The following is a 19,428-nucleotide window of genomic DNA, read 5'->3' as shown; positions in this document are numbered from 1 at the left end:
CGAGATCATTCATGTCTGTACATTTCATTTGTCCAGTTGACCAAAATTTTAAACTGTATAAAGCTATCCTGTAGACCCAAATAAGTTACACAAGCACATCTCAGCTCAGTTGGAAGGTAAGTAATTTGCTTATTTTTAAGAAAATAGATGCTAGTGGTTTTTTTCTCTCTGCATTTCAAATCATGCCAGCATCATTAAGCCTTTTTAAGTGCTGGAGAAAAAGTTTTTTTTTCCCCCACACCAAACTTTCATTTTAATTGTTTGGAATCCAATAACTACTAAGCCTCTAGGTACTTCAACTTCTTTTTAATTTCTAGCTTCACTGAAGACTGGAATTTTAAAATGTATGTACTCCCAATCTCTCTCGCTCAAAAAGCATTATGCCAGCTCACATGAAACTTTTCAGTTTACCCAGCTATCATTACAGCTGCAGTCAATCCATCAGGAGCGAAGTTCCCACCTCAAGATAGTACAAGGGCGGCACGGTAGTACAGTGGTTAGCACTGCTACTTCAGTGCTAAGGACCCAGATACAATTCTGGCCTCAGGTCACTGTGTGGAGTTGGCACATTCTCTCTGTATCTGTGTGGGTTTCCTCCGAATGCTCCGGTTATTTCAAAGATGTGCAGTTTAGGTTGATTGTCCCTTGGTGTCGGGGGATTCGCAGGGTAAATATGTGGGGTTACGGGGAAAGGGCCTAGGTGGGATTGTCGTCGGTGCAGGCTTGATGGGCCAAATGATCTCCTTCTGCATAGTGGGGATTTTATGATACCTGAGACCTTCATATTTCTTCCCATAAAAACATCCATCCAAATTACAATTCAGGTCTTCTTTTTGAATCAACTGTGCCATCCCACGTGTACAGTATCTGGTTAAGATAACATGGAATTGGCCCAACGTCCTCTGCTGTATCTTCATTACTCTCAGGCAAATCAGAGGCCTTGCTGTCTGTGTAAGCTCATCAATTTCACACATGACTACAATTTAATGTGAGGAATCTCCACACCTCCCCCCACCTATAATTTTTTTTAAATAACCAGAACAGAGGGAATTTAAATATTTACCTCACCTTCAAAATTCAAACTAAAAACTGCAAATCAAATGTTTGTGTTTGAATTAAATGTTGCGGCCCCTCCCTTGGTTAACTGCTCCAATATAATTAACTGGAATATCTATCTATATTCTAGGGTTCTGTGCATAGAATAATTGTCAGCCAAGGTCCAGTGGTAGTATTTTCACCAGAATCCAAAGGCTCTGGTTTCAACTGCTACTCTCAAGACATTTAAGCAAACAATCTGGACCATCACTCCCTCAGTACTGTTTAATCACCATCTTCCTGATGAGACATTCAACTGAGGCCACCTCTGCCATTTCACGTGTTTCTATTTACAGAAGAGCAAAGCATGCTATTGGTAACTTGCCAACATGATCATTCTGTCTACAGATTTGGGTGCTATACTTTCTTACAATAGTGATTATTCTTCACAGGAACTTAATTGGATGCTAAGTACTTTGATGTTAAGTCTTAGGTGATGAAAAACACAATGGATGAAATTCTCCAAAAATTTTCAAAGCGTCATAACAATGAGAAACATGGGGTGTACAGTGCCGTTGTCTCAGGTGTGCCCCACATAACAATCTTTCAACATTCAGTGCAACGATAGGGCCTTCGTGCAAATCATGCTGTCAAGGAGACTTAACCAAAGTGACCACTGCTGTGCTCCATTAAGCAGGGGGAGCTGCATTTAAATGCCCCATCGTAGCCACAGTCAGTCACGCCAGAAAGATGAAATTGCATACAGCAGCTCCACGCTTCACAGGAGGAGAGCTGTTGGACGCCGTGGAGGAGAGGAAGGCCATCTTGTTCTCCCAAGACTGTCGACAACCCAGGGGTCAGACCAGCAATGTAGTCTGGGAAGCAATGGTAGCGGCTGTCAGTGCCCATGCACTGACATGGAGGACCAACTGGCAATGTCCAAAGAAAACAAATGACCCAGAGGTCACCCATGGATCTCCTGACTCCCTTTCAGAAGCGTGCTACAGAGCTATCAGAGGAGGCTAAGAAGAGAGACAAGACTGACAGCCAGGTCGGCATGCGCCAAGGAGGTGAGGAGCCACAAAACCTTCATTCATATGACCTTTTTCAAAAAAGTTGCAATCTGCCCAGATACTTTTTCCTCTCTTGCAATGAACCAGATATCTTCTGTTGCAGGAGATGACCCCAATGAGACTGCCCTGTCAGAAGTTGGCACCTGCTCCCCTCCCCGCACTGCAACCGTCGACACCTTGGAGGGTAACTCAGAAAACCTCCAAGAAAGGCACCAAGTGGACGACACAGGCATCACACACACCACCTGCCAGCGCAGACATATATCCCACCATGGTGACTGTTAGCAGTGAGGCTTTTGGGACACTTTTTGGTGTGCACCATACAGTTGTACATGAACATCAGGTAGAGGTGGGGACACCCGAGGGATCAAGCACACAGAGCTCTGCCAGAAGGAAACAGCAGACCCCTATTCAGGTGCTGGGCTGCTGGAATCAATTCTTCAGGAGCTGCTGGAAATGCAGAGACAGAGCCAGAGATTGCAGGAGGGGATATCAGCAACATTTCAGCAACTGCAAGGCTGTTTGGAAGAGTCCCACAGCCTTCAGGTGCAGGAGGTGTGCTGAAATTGTGTGGGCAACCAGGCCAACACAGCAAAGGTGGTGGCTGCTGTAGAAAGCCTGGGGCAGGAAATGTGGCCGTGGGCAGCAGGGTCCAAGGCATGGCCAGGTCTCAAAGGACCACAGGGATATGCTTGTAATAGAATGGGCCATGTTTGTGGGCTTCGTGACACTCTAATGTCTGCTGGGGTCTTCCATATCCATAATCCTAACCCCAAGGGATGCCTGCCAAGGGCATCAGAGACCACCAGACGCGGAAAACTGCTGATCACCTCCACCTCTGATATGCATCCTGACGGGGGCTCCGAGACAAGATTAAAATGTTGTAGGGTCACCAAGATGGCATGGGTGAAGACAGATACTCTAGTTAGAGGATAGAGTAATATGCACTGTAAATAATTGACGTTCTTGCACCCCATAGCTGAGATGTCTCTGTCTGTGATTTGCTTCATGGGGAGTTTTGTACCCGTACCATACGCAGGAAAGCTCAGAGCCTCGTTGGATGCAAGAAAGGCCCTTCAGCCCGTGGAGTGTGCACTGACGATACCTACTGCAGATCCCAGTGCCAAGCAGCGATGTCAGATCCTGACTGCTGCGGTACTCAAAGTGCTCATCCAAAAATGCCCCCACTGTTGATGTGGGACTCAGCGATCTGAACTTCTCTGTCCCAGTCCCCATCAGTCCTAACAGTGAGGGTCCTGTCAGCCCACAGTGACAAACATCCTGGGATGGCATCCTCCAAACCCACTGGACACTAGGGCCAGCTCCCCCAATGCCACGCCTCACTGCCAAGACATTGGGCTGCATGCTGGTTTCCCTGACCATCATGCAGATGTGGGCCTGGGCACCAATGTTCAGTCAGAAAACAGGTAGGAGTCAGACTTCTGTTACATCAGGGCAGCATCACAGCGTTCCACATAGCAAGTCGTCACCACCCTCCTGCCTTGTCTATAACTCGCTGACCAACCCTGATGTAATGGCAATGGGACCCATGACAGAGGGATGGGGGTCACCTGGAGGGTGCCCCCTCCCTCTCCTCCAGGGTGTCTCCCCGCTCCTGCGCCAAGTTGTGGAGTGCACAGCTGACCACGAGAATGCAGGAGCTGTACTGGAGGGCTCCACTGCATCTTCTGCTGCCCAATGCACCACTCAACAAAGAAATGGGCCTCATTGTAGCGGGTCTCTGTCTCAGGCCTCCACACTGTCATTACCAGTCATGAACGCAGTGGATAGTCCTTGTCCCCCACAAGCCACCTTGGAAGCCTGGTGTGGTCCCTGAATAGCCCAGGGATGTCCAAGCTGTCCATAATGTGCATGCTCCCTGGGTGGCGTGCACACACCTGCATAACACTCATCTGGTAGCCACACACTACCAGGACATTGAGGGAATGGAACCCCTTCTGATTAATAAAGGGCACTCATGATCCCACGAGGCCCACAGGATGATGTGTGCTGTCAACAGCTCCCTTCACATGGGGCATCCAAGCCTGTAGCCTGGGCACCCCGTTGGCCCGGTCCACGTCAAAGTGGATGTAGTTGACTGTCCAGGAGTACAGGACATCCGTCACCTCACAGCTGCACTTGTGTGCAGAGGACTGGGAGATGCCACAGAGGTCTCCACTGGAGGCCTGGAAGGACCTGGTGGCTAGAGGTCACCAATGGGAGCTGGTGTCCAGCGGCTCCACAAAGTACCAGGTCTGCCTCTCTCCTCCCCTCCTTCACTGCACCAGAACCACATTTTTAAAGACCTGTACTAATTGGCGCTGGCGTGACATCATATGGGGGGAGGTGGGAAGTATCCAGGAAGGGGAAGCAAACATCCCAAACTTGCTAATCAAATTGCTTAATTTGTGTCAAGACAGGCTGGGAAGATAACAAACCATTTCACGCTGGAGGCAAATCGAATTTTTAGCTTTGCATGCTATTTTCCTACCTTGCTGCACTAATCACCTAGTATAATAACAAATAATGTCCTTTTACTTATCAAGCTCATTGAGCAAGCACTGTGATTTCAAATGTACACCGTGAACAAACAGCTTTAATGAGCCCGATTGCTCTGGCCTTAAATTACCCACACGCAGCTTCTCCTGAAGACCGAGTTACATATGTTCATATCCAACTGACAACGTTACACCATTCATAACTGCCCTTGCAGACTACAGTACACAAGAGGTTAACCCACTCTCTGATCTACTCAACCATCCCATAACCATGCTATCTTCTGCGAGAAGCCAAAATAAACTGCGACTAATTCAGGGAAAGCTTCAAACTTCCAGTATAAGGAACAACATAGAGAAGGTGCAGAATTTTCTACAGACAGAGACAGTGAGTCAGTTGCTGTGGTGCACATCAATCCCAGTAACACAGGGGGCAGATATTCAGGCCTATAGTCAGATTTTCAGGAGCAGAGAGGGACTTAAAGAGAGATTTCAAAAGGGAGTAATCTCTGCATGACTGTCAGTGTGGTGTACTGGCAAATGCAGAAATTGGGAGATCGGGAAAATTAATGTGTGGCTTGAACCAAAGTGCAAGAGGCAGGGCTTTAGATTTTGGGGCATTATAGCAGTTCTGGGGCAGGATACAAAAATAAATTTTAAAACAGCGGCTTGCACCTCAGCACTAGGACCAATAGCTCCACAGGGCAGTGACTAGTGTGCTTAGGAGGCTTCAAACTAAGTCAGCAGGGGGATGGACAACAGCACATTTAAGTAGAAAAGTGGAGTAAAATAAATAAAAGGGGGTGTGTTTGATAGCACTAGAAGAGATGGTCTTACCATCTTAAATAGGAGCACAATAAGGAGAATGATGAAGATTGCAAAGACAGGTTTGGGATGCAAATGTGCAGATTCAAAATTTATTGAATAAAATTGATGAAACACAAGCACAAATAGCTGTGAGAATATTATTTAGTGGCATTAACAGAAATGGGTTTAAAAATGGTGACGACCAGGCAATGATACAGAGCATTCAAAAACAATAGGTAAGGATGAGAGGGAGGTGGGGGTGGCAGTACTGATTAGGAAAGGTATTGTTGTCCTGGAAAAAACTGTCCTTGACAGAAGAAAGAGAATTTGTCTGGTTAGAGTAGAGCAGCAAGAAAGATATGCTCATGTAATTTAGCACATTCAATAGGTCTCCAAATGGGGAGAGAGAGAGACACAGAACAGCAAATCTTGCAGGGAAACCACCGAACTAGAGTTGCAATTGTGGGGAATGTTAATTAGCCAAATAGCAATTGAAATAATGTTAGAGTAAAAGGAAACGAAGTGCAGGAATTTTTGAGATGTGTTCAGGAGACATTCCTTGATCAGTATAGTATTGGTCCAAATGGAAGGAAGCATTGCTTGACGTAGTGCTGAGGAATGATAAGGATCAAGTCTCTTGGGTAAGAGAGATCATTGTATCATAAAGTTTGGATGAGCAATGGAGAAGAGCAAGGAACAGTCTGAAGCAGAATGTTTAAATTGGAGGAGGGCTAGCTTTAAAGGGATAACAGAGAATCTAGCCAGAATAATATGGAACTTAAGGCTATTAGGAAAAACAGTAACAAAACAAAGGAGGAGATGTTTCAGGTACAGGCTGCATACTCTATCAAAAAATAGAAACTATAGGGAAAGTATGTTAAAATGAATTCAAGAACCAAACTAAATACAATAAGCTGCGAGAAATGAAGAGGCAAATGAACTAGGCAATGAGAGAATATGAGCTATAATGGCATTTAACATAAAAGATAACCCAAAAATTTTCTACAAGCATGTAAATAGTGAGCAGGCAACTGAGTGGGATCTATCAGGGACTATGAGGGTAACACAGAGGGTGCTTAGAAGGACAGAGGAAGGCGAGAATACTTAATGCATACTTTGCAACAGTGTTCACTAAAGAAGAGAATGCTGGCCAAATAGCAACAGAAGCAGAGAAGGGAGCGGTAATGGATGGGGTGAAAATTGATAACCAGGATGTACTAGAAAAGCTGGCTGTGCAGAATGGATAAAATTGTCTAGTTTGGGTAGCTTGCATCCAAGGATGCAAAAGGAGGTGAAGGTTGAGATAGTGGGAGTACTTGCTATGATCTCCTAATCTTCCCAGTCATGGGGGAGGTGCCAGAAAGTTTGAATGTCCTTGCACCCTTTTACAAGAAAGAACCCAAGGACATTCCTGACAGCCACAGGCCAGTCAGTTTAACCTTAGCAGTGGGAAAGATTTTAGAAACAATAATCAGGGAACAAAATCACAGGCACTTGGAGAGGTTTGAGTTCATTAAGGCAAGCCAGCACAAATTTATTAAGGCAAATCATGCTTACATAAGAACATAAGAAATAGGAGCAGGAGTAGGCCATCTAGCACTTCAAGCCTGCCCCGCCATTCAATAACATCATGGCTGATCTGTCGTGACTCAGTTCCACATTCCCGCCCTCTCCCCATAACCCTTAATCCCCTCACTTATCAAAAACCCATCAACCTGCGTCTTAAAAATATTTAGCAAGGCAGCCTCCGCCACTTCAACGGGCAGCGAATTCCAGAGATTCACCACCCTTTGAGTGAAGAAGTTCCTCCTCAACTCCATTCTAAACCGCCCCCCCTTTATCTTGAGGCTGTGCCCCCTAGTCCTACTGTCCTTTGAGCAGGAAGAGTCTCTCCACCTCTATCCTATCAATCCCATTCATCATCTTATATGTCTCAATGAGATCTCCCCTCATTCTTCTAAACTCTAACGAGTACAAGCCTAGTTTATTCAGCCTCTCCCCATAGCTCAACCTCCTCAGCTCCAGTATCAGCCTAGTAAACCTCCTCTGCACTCCCTCCAAGGCCAAAATATCCTTGCGTAAGTGCGGCGACCAAAACTGCACACAGTACTCCAACTGCGGCCTCACCAATGCCCTATACAGCTGCAGCAAGACCTCCCTACTTTTATATTCAATCCCCCTCGCTATGAAGGCCAGCATCCCATTTACCTTCCTGACCACCTGCTGTACCTGCAGGCTGGGTTTTTGCGACTCATACACAAGGACCCCGAGGTCCCTCTGCACCGTCACCTGCTGCAGTTTTTCACCACGTAAGTAATAGTTCTTCCTACAATTATTCCTACCAAAGTGGACCACCTCGCACTTGCCAACATCAAATTCCATTTGCCAGTTCCTGGCCCATTCGCCCAGCCTATCTAGATCCTTCTGCAGACTCTCCACACCCTCCGCGCAATTTGCTGTTCCACCAATCTTGGTGTTATCAGCAAATTTCGACACCATACACTCGGTTCCCTCCTCCAGATCATCTATATAAATGGTAAATAGCTGAGGCCCCAGCACCGACCCCTGGGGCACTCCACTAGTCACCAACCGCCAATCCGAATAGCACCCATTAACCCCCACTCTCTGCCTCCTATTTGACAACCAATCCTCTATCCACGCTAACACCCTACCCCCAACTCCATGCTCCCTTACCTTCTGCAATAACCTCTTGTGAGGTACCTTGTCAAACGCCTTCTGAAAATCAAGAAAGACCACATCCACCGGCTCTCCTCTATCCACCGCCCTAGACACATCCTCATAGAACTCCAATAAATTTGTCAGACACAACTTCCCCTTAACGAAACCGTGCTGCGTCTGCTCTATCAAGCAATTCCCCTCAAGATGCCTCGCTATTTCCTCCTTGATGACGGATTCTAACATTTTACCTACAACAGACGTTAAACTAACCGGCCTATAATTCCCTGCTTTTTGCCTGCCACCCTTCTTAAACAACGGTGTAACATTAGCCGTTTTCCAATCTTCCGGCACTTCCCCGGAATCCAGCGATGTTTGGAAAATAACCACCAAGGCATCCACTATCACCTCCGCCATTTCTTTCAGAACCCTTGGATGCATTCCATCCGGTCCTGGGGGCTTGTCCACAATCAGTCCCTCCAGTCTGTCGAGCACCGCCTCTCTAGTAACAATAATGTCATGGAGACCCTCCAGTCCTACCACCTTTCCATTGCTAACACCCGACAAATTATTCACGTCCTCCTCCGTGAAGACCGAAACAAAAAAGTTATTCAAGACCTCAGCCATTTCCCCATCCCCTACCACTAAGTCCCCCTCTCATCCTCTAAGGGTCCAACGTTCACCCTAGCCAGCCTCTTCCTTTTTATATATTTATAAAAACTCTTGCTATCCTTTTTTATATTAAGCGCTAGCCCAGCTTCATAGTTTCTCCTACCCTTCTTTATCAACTTCTTTGTCAATCTTTGTTGACATTTAAACCTCTCCCAATCCTCTTCTCGCCCACTACTCTTAGCTACTCTAAACGCCTCCGCTTTCAATTTAACACTTTCCTTCACCTCCTTCGTTATCCACGGCTTATTACCTCTCCTCCTACGGTCCTTTTTAACCATCGGAATAAATTTCTGCTGAGCACCAAGAAAGATCTCCTTAAAGATCCTCCACTGCTCCTCAGCAGGCCTACCTTCCAACGTGCTCCCCCAGTTAACATTCGCCAATTCTTCTCTCATCCTACCGTACTCCCCTCTGTTCAAACAAAGGACGCGTGTCCGGGAACCCACTTTCTCCTCCTCCATCTGCACCAGAAACTCCACCATACAATGATCACTCTCCCCAAGAGGATCCTTCACCGCAAGGTCCCTAATTCTACCCGCCTCATTACATAACACCAGATCCAAGATAGCTCGCTCCCTCGTCGGCTCCAACACACACCGTTCAAGGAAACTATCCCGGCAGCATTCCAAGAACTCCTCCTCGAGCCCAGCATGTCCATCATGAGTCGACCAATCAATATGTAGATTGAAATCTCCCATAATTACCGCCGTTCCATTCCTGCACACCGCACTTATTTGCGCGTTAACAGCCCGCCCCACCTCCAGATCATTATTTGGGGGCCTATAGACGACACCCACCAGCGTCTTCCTCCCTTTGCTGTTCCTAATCTCCACCCACAATGATTCCACTTTCTGCTCTTTGGTTCCTATATCATCCCTTGCTACCACCCTGATGCTATCCTTAATCAGCAGAGCTACACCCCCCCCCTTCCCCCCCCCCCTTTTTCCTCCTGCCTATCCTTCCTAAACACTTGATACCCCTGGACATTCAGCTCCCAGTCCCTGTCACCTTGCAGCCACGTCTCTGTAATGGCCACCAGATCATATCCATTTGTGCTGATCTGCGCCACCAGCTCACCCACTTTATTCCGAATGCTTCGTGCATTCAGATAAAGTGCCTTCATCCCAGCCTTCACCTGGACACTATTTGCCAGTACGCCACCAACCATACTCACGCCCCTTACTCCCTTTATTATTGGGACATCCTCGGCCTCTTCCCTTACCTGTACCCTCTCCTTAACTTTAGACCCCGTAATGTCACCTACCCTCGCACCCTCCCCCCCGCCCCCAAAATTAGTTTAAAGCCCTGTCTACAGTCCTATTTACACGATTCGCCAGGACTCTGGTCCCAGCACGGTTCAGACCAACCCCATCCCACCTACCCCAACACTGATGCCAATGCCCCATAAATTCAAACCCATTCCTCCCACACCAATCCCTGAGCCACCCATTCACTTCCTTAATCTTATCAACCTTACGCCCGTCTGCACTCGGTTCAGGCAGTAGCCCGAAGATAACCACCTTGTCGGTTCTACTTTTTAATTCCATTCCCAGCTTTTCATACTCCCTCCCCAGATCCTCAGTTCGCATTTTGCCTACGTTGTTGGCACCCACATGTACCACAACGACCGGATTCTCACCCTCCCATTCCAGGTTCCTCTGCAGCCCAGATGCGACATCCCAGACCCGAGCACCAGGCAGACAACATTCCCTTCTGTGCACTTTGTCATTGTGACAAAGGACAGTGTCAATACCCTTAACCCCACTATCCCCAATTACTACTACGTTCCTTTTCACCTTCTCTTTGCCTATGTCCTGCATCTGCATCACTGTACTGTGTGCAGTTTGCTCACCAACCTCACCTCCCTCGTTCTCGTCCAGACTGGAAGCAAGAACCTCAAACCTGTTATGCAGATTGAGAGGCTGAGGCATCCGCTCCCCACCCTCCTTCCTCCGCTCCCCACCCCCTCTTGTTCCTGACCCTTAGAGTTAGCAATCCTGGGGGGGGGGGGGTGGATGTCACTTGCACCCCATTGACAATGGCATCCTCTCTCCCCCTGATGAGCCTCAGTGTCTGTAGCTCAGAGGCCAGCTCATCTACCTCGAGCTGGAGCTCCTCCAGCAACTTGCACTTACTGCAGACATGGTCACTGGGAAGGACCCTGGGGTCCACCACCTTCCACATCATACAGAAACAACATATCACATGCCCCTCCATTATTCACTGCAGTAGTATTGGAAATTTCAACACGAACTTACCTGGCCCTTTTTCTCCCCAGCCCTTTTGCTCCTAAGCCCTAATAGCTCACTCTGCTGCCCGCTCCGACACTGCCCACTGTCTACACCAGTCCTCCTTTTAAACCTGGCGCTGTTTTAAAGCCTGCTCCCCCACAACTCCCTGCTATCCACTCCCTTAGAATTCTTAAAGCGGTAGATACAAAAAGCCCGCAAAAATGCTTTTAAATGATTTAAACAGTTCTTACAGTAAGTTCATAGTAAGTTCTTATTATGAAAGTGCTTTAAACTTATTTAAACAGGTTTTTAAACAGGTAATTTCTTATCTGTCTCTCTGCTCCAGCAAACACATTAATTTAATTGAATATTTTGATGGAGAGGGCAGTGGATTTTACGGAAATGCTTTACAAAATACCTGATGAGAGGTTGGTTAACACAATTGAGACACAGTAATTGGAGAATCAGTGTCAGCTTGGATTAAAAACTGGTATAAGAACAGAAATTAGCAAATGGAGTATGTCAGACAATGGTGTTTTCCATTGTGGGCAGAGCTTGCTCCACTATTTTTGTGCTTATATATAAATGATCTGGATATTGAAATGCAGATTAGAATTCTAAAAGTTGCCACACCTCCAAGTTTGTTGTAATTAGCAAAGTATGAGAATGTCACACAAGTCACCTGTAAAAAGGTAATAGGTTAATTGAATGGATAAATTTGTGGCAGATGGAATTTAATTCAAAGAAATTTGAAGTGAGGCATTTTGACAGAAGCAATAGGGAGAGGCTATGTAGAGGCTATGTAGACTAAATAATACCGTTCTAACGAATGAGAAGGGACAGATGGACTTAGGGGATCATATGCATAGATCTCTGAAGTTGGCAAGACCTTGTGAGAATGGTTGGCAAAATCTGCATAATGTTGGGCTTCATAGATAGAAGTGAAGTAGAAAGCAAGACAATGAATCTCCGGTTAGGCCACAACTTGAGTATTATGTTGCGTTCTGTTCATCACATTTTAGGAAAAATGTGAGGGTCCTTGGAAAGGTGCAGAAGAGATTTGTCAGAATGGCAGCAAGGCTGGAAGATTTTAATTCCAAGGTTGGGTCGGAGAAGTTGAGGTTGCTGCCCTTGGAGCAAAGGTGAGATTTGATAGGTGTACAAAATTAACTAAGCTAGACAAAGAAAAGCTGTTCCCACTAGCTGATCGCAAAAGGCCCATGGGACACAGGTTTAAGATTTCGAGCAAAAGATACGAGTTGATGTGAGGAAGGATTTGGTTTTTACACAGCAAATGGTAATGATCTGGAATTCCCTGCCTTCTAGAGTGATGAAAATAGATGATCAATGTTTGATCTTCATTTCAGTGCCAATTTCTTTTTCGAATCATTGATCATATATTTTCACCACTCTAGAAAGCTAAAGTTTGGATATGATGGGCCAAATGGCCTTCTCTTGTGCCATAATGGCTTCATAATACCCAAATCATTCCCCGTAACTGGAATTCTCTTTTTTTCAGCGATACTATGAGTTCCCTTTACAAAACTGTCTTTTGAAAGGCAGTTACCACACTATCCACATTGACAGTTTGTTCTGGAAAGCAGTGACTCTTATGCAATATATCCTGCCACCTGACCTAACTACTTCTAATTTTGATTTTCAGCAAGTTTATAAGCATCTTCTCGTTTTGCTGATTCTATCTGAAATAACCAGTCTTGTAACCAATCTTTTCCAAATTTTAAGATAAACATCTCTCTAATCCAGTATTTCTTAGCATTAAATAAGCCTTATTCTTAAAACCTATTCATGTAACTCTGTTACTCCCCTCGCAGATGAATTCTTGTTTATTTTTAATTTTACAAGCTCAATCATTACTCCTCTAAGCTATTCATTCTGAATCCTGAGTTCAAAACACACCTTCCTATACACAATCTCCCAAAATCCCAACCACGTCAAAATCAAGACTTGTCACAAAAATCTCCTACTTTATATCATTATTTCCTGAGACAGAAGATTCTTTAATGTTGATCTTCCTATTTCTTACAATTTTCAGTTTTAAAAGTCAAAATTTAAATCTCCTAATGAACTTTTTCTAAAATTCATTTTATAGGATGTTGGCTGAGTCAGCATTTATTGCCTATCCCTAACTACCCTCCATTTCACAGGGCATTTAAGAGTCAGTTACTTCCTTTACCTCTGCTTTAATCCTGTTCATTTCAATCTTAATTCTTTTCTGCGGTATTGATTCTGAACTTTCAATCAGATTTCTCCATTTAAAAAAATATTGAAATGTAGTTTAAACCCCAGAAATATTTCTGTCAACCAAGACGAATGACATATTAAAATGTCTTACTCATTTTAAAATGAATTATAATTAACGTGCCTCTCCAAATTGGTGTAGCCTGAAGGTTGAATGTTTGTGCTTAATAAGTTGACAAGTACAATGCTGAACAGCATGTTTTAGAAAATCAATTTAGTTTACTTCATTAACACAATTAAATTCTTGGTGCCAAAAGCCTATGATAGAAACTTTGGACATTTAATTCATGAAGAAACCAGCACACTATTTAGAACATTGAGAAAATGATGCGAGGACGACACGTTAATAAATTACTTTAAGTACTTTTTTGTTTCTGTAACTGAACATTACATAATTTCAGTATTTTATCTTTTTTTAAAAATAGGATTCCTATGATATATCTTTTTGTTCAGGTCTAAAATTTTAAATGATTTTGTTTGCTTTCTCAAATACAAATGGCTTGTTTATCTAAGACAGCATAAACTGCCTGCCCTTCAACAAGGCATTCTTTGTTTTTGTAGGGCAATTATGGAGAACTGCCCAGATCTATGGTTTCAGCTGGGTGTGTGGTACAATAGGAAAAATGTGTTTCCTGAGGTCTACAAAAAAAAGTACAGAAATATTCTTGTAGTCATTACACAAACAACTAAGAAAAAAGCAGAGTACGGAATCAAAATGCGAATCAAGGGAGGGGAAGGGAAATAGTACAATCTCCAAATAAGCGTATTGACTTCCTTGAATGTCATTATGGTATTTTCAATTGTGTGACTTAAAATGGAGGAAGAAGGATTTTTTTAAAAAAGAAATCTGCTTCCTCTGTTTTCATTTTTTAGAATACATGATTACGATGGCTTTCCAATGAATGGACATCAACCTGAAACATTAACTCTTTCTTTTGCCTCAGGTGTTGCCTAGTCTGTCGTACTTCCAGCATTTGTTCTTATTTCAGATTTCCAGCATCCATTGCATTTTGTTTTTATGCTATTAAGACAGCAATGGAACTAAAATATAGACTCTACTTGGATGTGGTTTAGCAACATTGTGAAGACAATGTTGGAATTTAGCACTGAGACTGACAAAGTGAAGCAATTTACTATGATGGCATTGGCTATTTTCTGCCATAGTATGTATACAAGGTTAAATAAAGCTTACATTTCTGTAGTGCATTTATCTTGGGACATTCCAAAATGCTTCACAGAAATGAAGTAGTTTTTGAAGTGCAGGAACATTTGGCATGGAGAAAAATGTGACAGCCAATTTGTACATAGAAAGGACCCATCAACAGTAATGAAGTGACCAGCTAATCTGGTTTTAATGATGCTGTTTAATGGTTAAATGCTGGCCAAGATACCAGGAGAACAATCCTGCTCTTCTTCAAACCCATGCAGGGTTGCCATCCCAGACACCGAGGAGCAATTCAGTATGGCCAATCCACCTAACCTGCACATCTTTGTGACTGTGGGAGGAAACCCAAGCACCTGGAGAAAACCCACATAGACAGAGGGAGAACGTGCAAACTCCACACAGTCACCCAAGGTCTGAATTGAACTCAGGGACCTGGCACTGTGAGGCACTGTGGATAGTGTGGTAACTGACTGTGTCAACCACTGTCGCCCATTGGGACGATGATAGTTTCCATAAAGATCCTGAGTGGCATAAATGTTGAACCGGCGCCCCACAACAGCGGTGAAGGATTGGAAGGAAACCAGTGGCTCCACTGCCCCCACCCTTGTCCCAACAGCACTGATTGAAAGGTTGCTAAGGAACAGGAAGAAAGCTGGATCTATAACATTAGGTTCATCCCTTCCTGGGCAATGGCCAATAGTTAGCCCCCCTCTACTTCCACGGATGCGGCCTACTACCTCACTGTTGCTGAGCTGTAGCTGATATGGGAAGGAAAGGCAAGCACAGGTCTGTGGCTGGATCCCTCTCGTTCCATCTCGGAAAATGGCAATCACTAGGTGATTAAATAAATTAGGCAACAACATAGGGTTCTGATTATCTGCTAAATTCTTTTCATCTTTTTTTCAAACTTCTTGCTTTAAAATAATTCCAACTTCACTTAATCCCTCACTTCCGCTGTCATCTCGTGCAAAATGATCAGCCAGAGTTGGCAACCCTACACCTGAGAGGGTAGAAAGAGCTTCAGGTTTAAAGTTTCATCTGAAAGATGGCATCACCAACTTCTGACTCAGAAATGAGACTACCTTGGGGTCACATTCAAATAATCTGTAGGCTCTAATTTTACTAGAAGAGCTGCTAAATCTATACAGTGAGTTGATAAATCATAATTGCAAAACAAAATGAAGTTTCACAGCTTGGGTTATATACCAATTGATCAAAAAATTACCTTATCCAAGATAAACCTGTTCAAGTAGGGCATGTATCCCTGGTTGGAAACTGGTCCTTCATCATCATCCTTAAAGTGGTTTTCCAACGCCACTGGATTATGAGGTACTTGTAACACTGTACAAAGGCTGTGTGAAAGGACCTGTTTTAATAAAATTGAAAGCATTACAAAACAGTTGTCATTTCTAGTGTTTGCAAATGAAATCTGACCAGATAATCAAACTGTCACATTAAAAGAAAATATCAAGAAAAAAAAAAACTTGCATTAGTACAGCAATGTTTTTGGGATGTTCATGATGTGGATATGCCAGCGTTGGACTGGGGTAAACACAGTAAAAAGTTTGACAACACCAGGGTTTAGTCCAACCGATTTATTTGACAGTAAACTATCAAATAAATCGGTTGGACTAAAACCTGGTGTTGTCAAACTTTTTACTTTGGGATGTTCAATAGTACACAATCAACAGATTACTTTTGAAGAAATAGTGTCAACATTTCATATAAGTGCAGTTGGAAGTATGTCACATGGGACAATCAGCGTTTGTCTTCTGCACAAGCAACATTTCCCAAGATGAGCACAAGCATGACTGCATAACAATCTGAAGGGACATAACAGTCTAAGGCAGCTGTAAAAATGGAGGAATTTGAGAGAACGCAGGTTAGTTTTGTTAGATAGGTAAATAGAATAAAAGTGGCTGCACTTGGCATCAAGGAGCCCTCACAAAATATAAATCAATGAGAATCAGGGAAAAACTTTCAAATGGCTAAAAGCAGAATGTGGTTGTATTTTGAGGCCAATCCTCAAGGTCAGGACATTGATGCAGGGTTTCTTTGGGGAGTATCCTAGGCCCAACCAACTTCAACAATTTATTCTCTTCATCATGAGGTCAAAAGTAGGCTGTTCACTGAAAATTACATTATTCAATTCCATTTACAATTCTTCAAATACTAATGCAGTCCCTGTATGCATGCAACAAAAGCCATACAACATTCAGGTTTGGCCTGATCAGCGCCAACTGTCATGGAAAGAACCATTTTCAACCAAATAAAATATAACCAACTCCCCTTGACATTCAATGGCATTACTATATCTCCCACCATTAACATCCTGGCTGTTTTCATTCACAAGAAACTGAATTGGACCAACCATATATACTGTGGCTACAAAAAGCAGGTTAGATGTTGGGAATTTTGAGTTGAGTAACTCACTTCCTGACCCCCCCCAAAGCCTGTCCTCCATCGAAAGGTCAGGAGTAGGATGGAATGCTATTTGTCTGGATGAGCACAGTTGCAACAACACTCAGGAGATCAGCACCACTCAGGAGAAAAGCAGCCCACTTGATTGGCACCCCTGAAACATTCACTCTTCACTATAAGCACACCGTGGCTGCAGCATATAGCATCTACAAGACATTTTGCAGCAATCTGCCAAGTTTCCTTCAACAGCACTTTCCAAACACGTGATCTCTGCCACCCAGAACAACGGTAGCAAGGAACACCAAGACTACTTACTTGCAAGTTCCCTCCCAAATTACATACCATCCTGGCTTGGAAATATATCACTGTTCCTTCATTGTTGCTGGTCAGAATCCTGGAACTCCCTCCCTAACAGCATGCTGGGTGTACCAACATCACATGGACCGCAGACAGTTAATAAAAATGACTCACTACCAGCTTCTCAAAGGGATTTAGGGATATCCTTGCCAGCAATATCTCCATTCATGAATGAATATAAATTAAAATCTATCCACAGAGGGGTCAAATAAATGGGGGAAATGCAATCAGATAATGTATTTTAGTAGTGTTGCTTGAGGGAGGAATGTTGGCTAGGGTACTTGCAGAACTCTTTTCTTTGGATAGTGTCATGTGATCACATGCCCACTTAAGATAATCAGACCCCAGTTTAAATTCTCCACTGAAAGTTGGCATCTGCAACGAACTGTAAAGCACTCCTGCAATGTTGTAAACATGGGTAGAATATGCGCTCAATGTTTTGGTGGGACCACAATCTCCTGACTCGCTCAAAACTTCAGAGTTAAATTATTTATTTTAATAGAGCATTGTACAACAGGTAAAAGTCTCCCTTCTAACCTATACAAAAGCAGCTTATCTTTATCAAACAGAATTAGATTTTAATTTAAACACATAGCTAAACAATAATCCCTGTGGGAGTTCAATTTTAATGGTTGGAAATTTATCAAGTTAACAACCAAGATAGCTATTTATAGAGATACAGTCAAGACCATCATCATTTTCTGTCCACAAACAATTGTCTACGCCACTCTTGTGGGTTCTTAGTGATTTTCTACATTATTCCAGCTATAATGCACTCATTTAACAGGGAATTTCAAACCTACAGCACAGAAACTTAGGGAAGTATTGGACTGGAAAATAATGCTGTCCCACAGGCTTCTAATCACCTACTCCAAACTATCCAATTTTCCCTGAACCTTTTCTATATTATCTGTCACCACTGCCCTCCTATGCATTCCATTCCTCCCACCTAATACCGTCTGCATAGTTACATCTAAACAGTCTGTGCTCCTGGTTACCTCACTCTACAGCTTGTGGCAATCTCATACATATCATTAAGCTTCAATTTATCTGTTCCCTTTATTAAGAATCTTTGACTATCTCTCATGAATTTTATTCTCTCCAGTGTTTCTAACGGTTAACACAGATCAAAGGTTACAAGGCACTTTTCAATTGCTGAGTAATGTTCAGAACAGCAACGAGATTTTTATTGGAATCTAATCGTCACTAGGCATTTTTACAATGACGTGTACAAAGTGAACAGCAAACAGGTGCAGGAAAACTATTGGATTAGATGCAGGAACAAAAGTGATTCACATCATATGAACGTGCCATTTCGCAAAATTTCATAAATGATGTTCAGGAAACAAATTATCCAGGTGGTTTTAGATTTACTGCTAAATATTAATATTTGACTACAAGTTTTTAATAACTACCCTCACCAGCCTTGATTTGGATGGGGGCAAAATGTCAGCCAGGGTTCCTACACCATATTATCACATATAGAAATTGCTCATTTGGGCAAGATTGGACATGGCGAAAACGTCTCTCTATGGTTGAATATCCATAGTATCAAAGAGCTGCCAGCACATATGGAATTATATGCATACCAGCAACAATACTTTCATTGGGGTAGAAATAAGATATCACAGACTGATTTTTATTATTATTGGCCCAAATTTCATGTTAAAAACAACAGTAAAGCAAACAGCGCTCACAATGATTGTGTGTTCATCAACAGTTGCTACCAGAAGTACTCATACATATAGTTAAATGCAGAAGATGCTGTCTGAATTAACTTGCTCTTCCACACAATGCACTAATTTCCTGATAGTCTTGTCGTTTAAAGCCAAGAATGAGAGTTAAATGTGGTAATCACCCACTAACTATCCATGATACATGTCAGGAAAAGTTAAGGATGGTGTATTCAGGTGTAAATGAATTTAACCACGAAGCAGTAAAAATTCCCTCTGGTACTTAAAAATTAATTTTACAGTTATGGACTCTCATTCCTTCAGCACTGATTTTTTTAAGGAATAAAAGTGACTTTTCTTTTTCCATCTGCCTCTTTGACCTCTCAATTATGTTTCTTTTCCAATCTTTATTTTGCTTTCTGTTTATCAGCAGTTCCCAAAGTGGGATACATATATCTTGGACTCTAGGGAGTACTTTTCTCAAATTATATAATGGCAGATTTTCAGAGATGAGGATTTTCTTTACAACCTCTGGAGGCTTGCTGAACGCAAGTATCTCTGGTA

The 19,428-nt window shown here is 43.3% G+C and overlaps 1 protein-coding gene across 1 annotated transcript in view; it reads right to left on the bottom strand.

Moving 5' to 3' along the window:
- swap70b (switching B cell complex subunit SWAP70b) overlaps positions 1-19,428 on the bottom strand; it is a 145,262-nt gene that overhangs the window by 110,804 nt on the left and 15,030 nt on the right. Inside the window, exon 2 of the mRNA XM_080190225.1 lies at positions 15,639-15,779. Coding sequence (XP_080046351.1) covers positions 15,639-15,779 — 141 coding nt within the window. The remainder of the gene's footprint in view (positions 1-15,638; positions 15,780-19,428) is intronic.

This window comes from Carcharhinus amblyrhynchos, chromosome 6, assembly GCF_965287045.1.
Source record: "Carcharhinus amblyrhynchos chromosome 6, sCarAmb.v2.hapA, whole genome shotgun sequence".
Taxonomy (NCBI): domain Eukaryota; kingdom Metazoa; phylum Chordata; class Chondrichthyes; order Carcharhiniformes; family Carcharhinidae; genus Carcharhinus; species Carcharhinus amblyrhynchos.
This window is presented reverse-complemented; position numbering and strand designations above follow the sequence as displayed.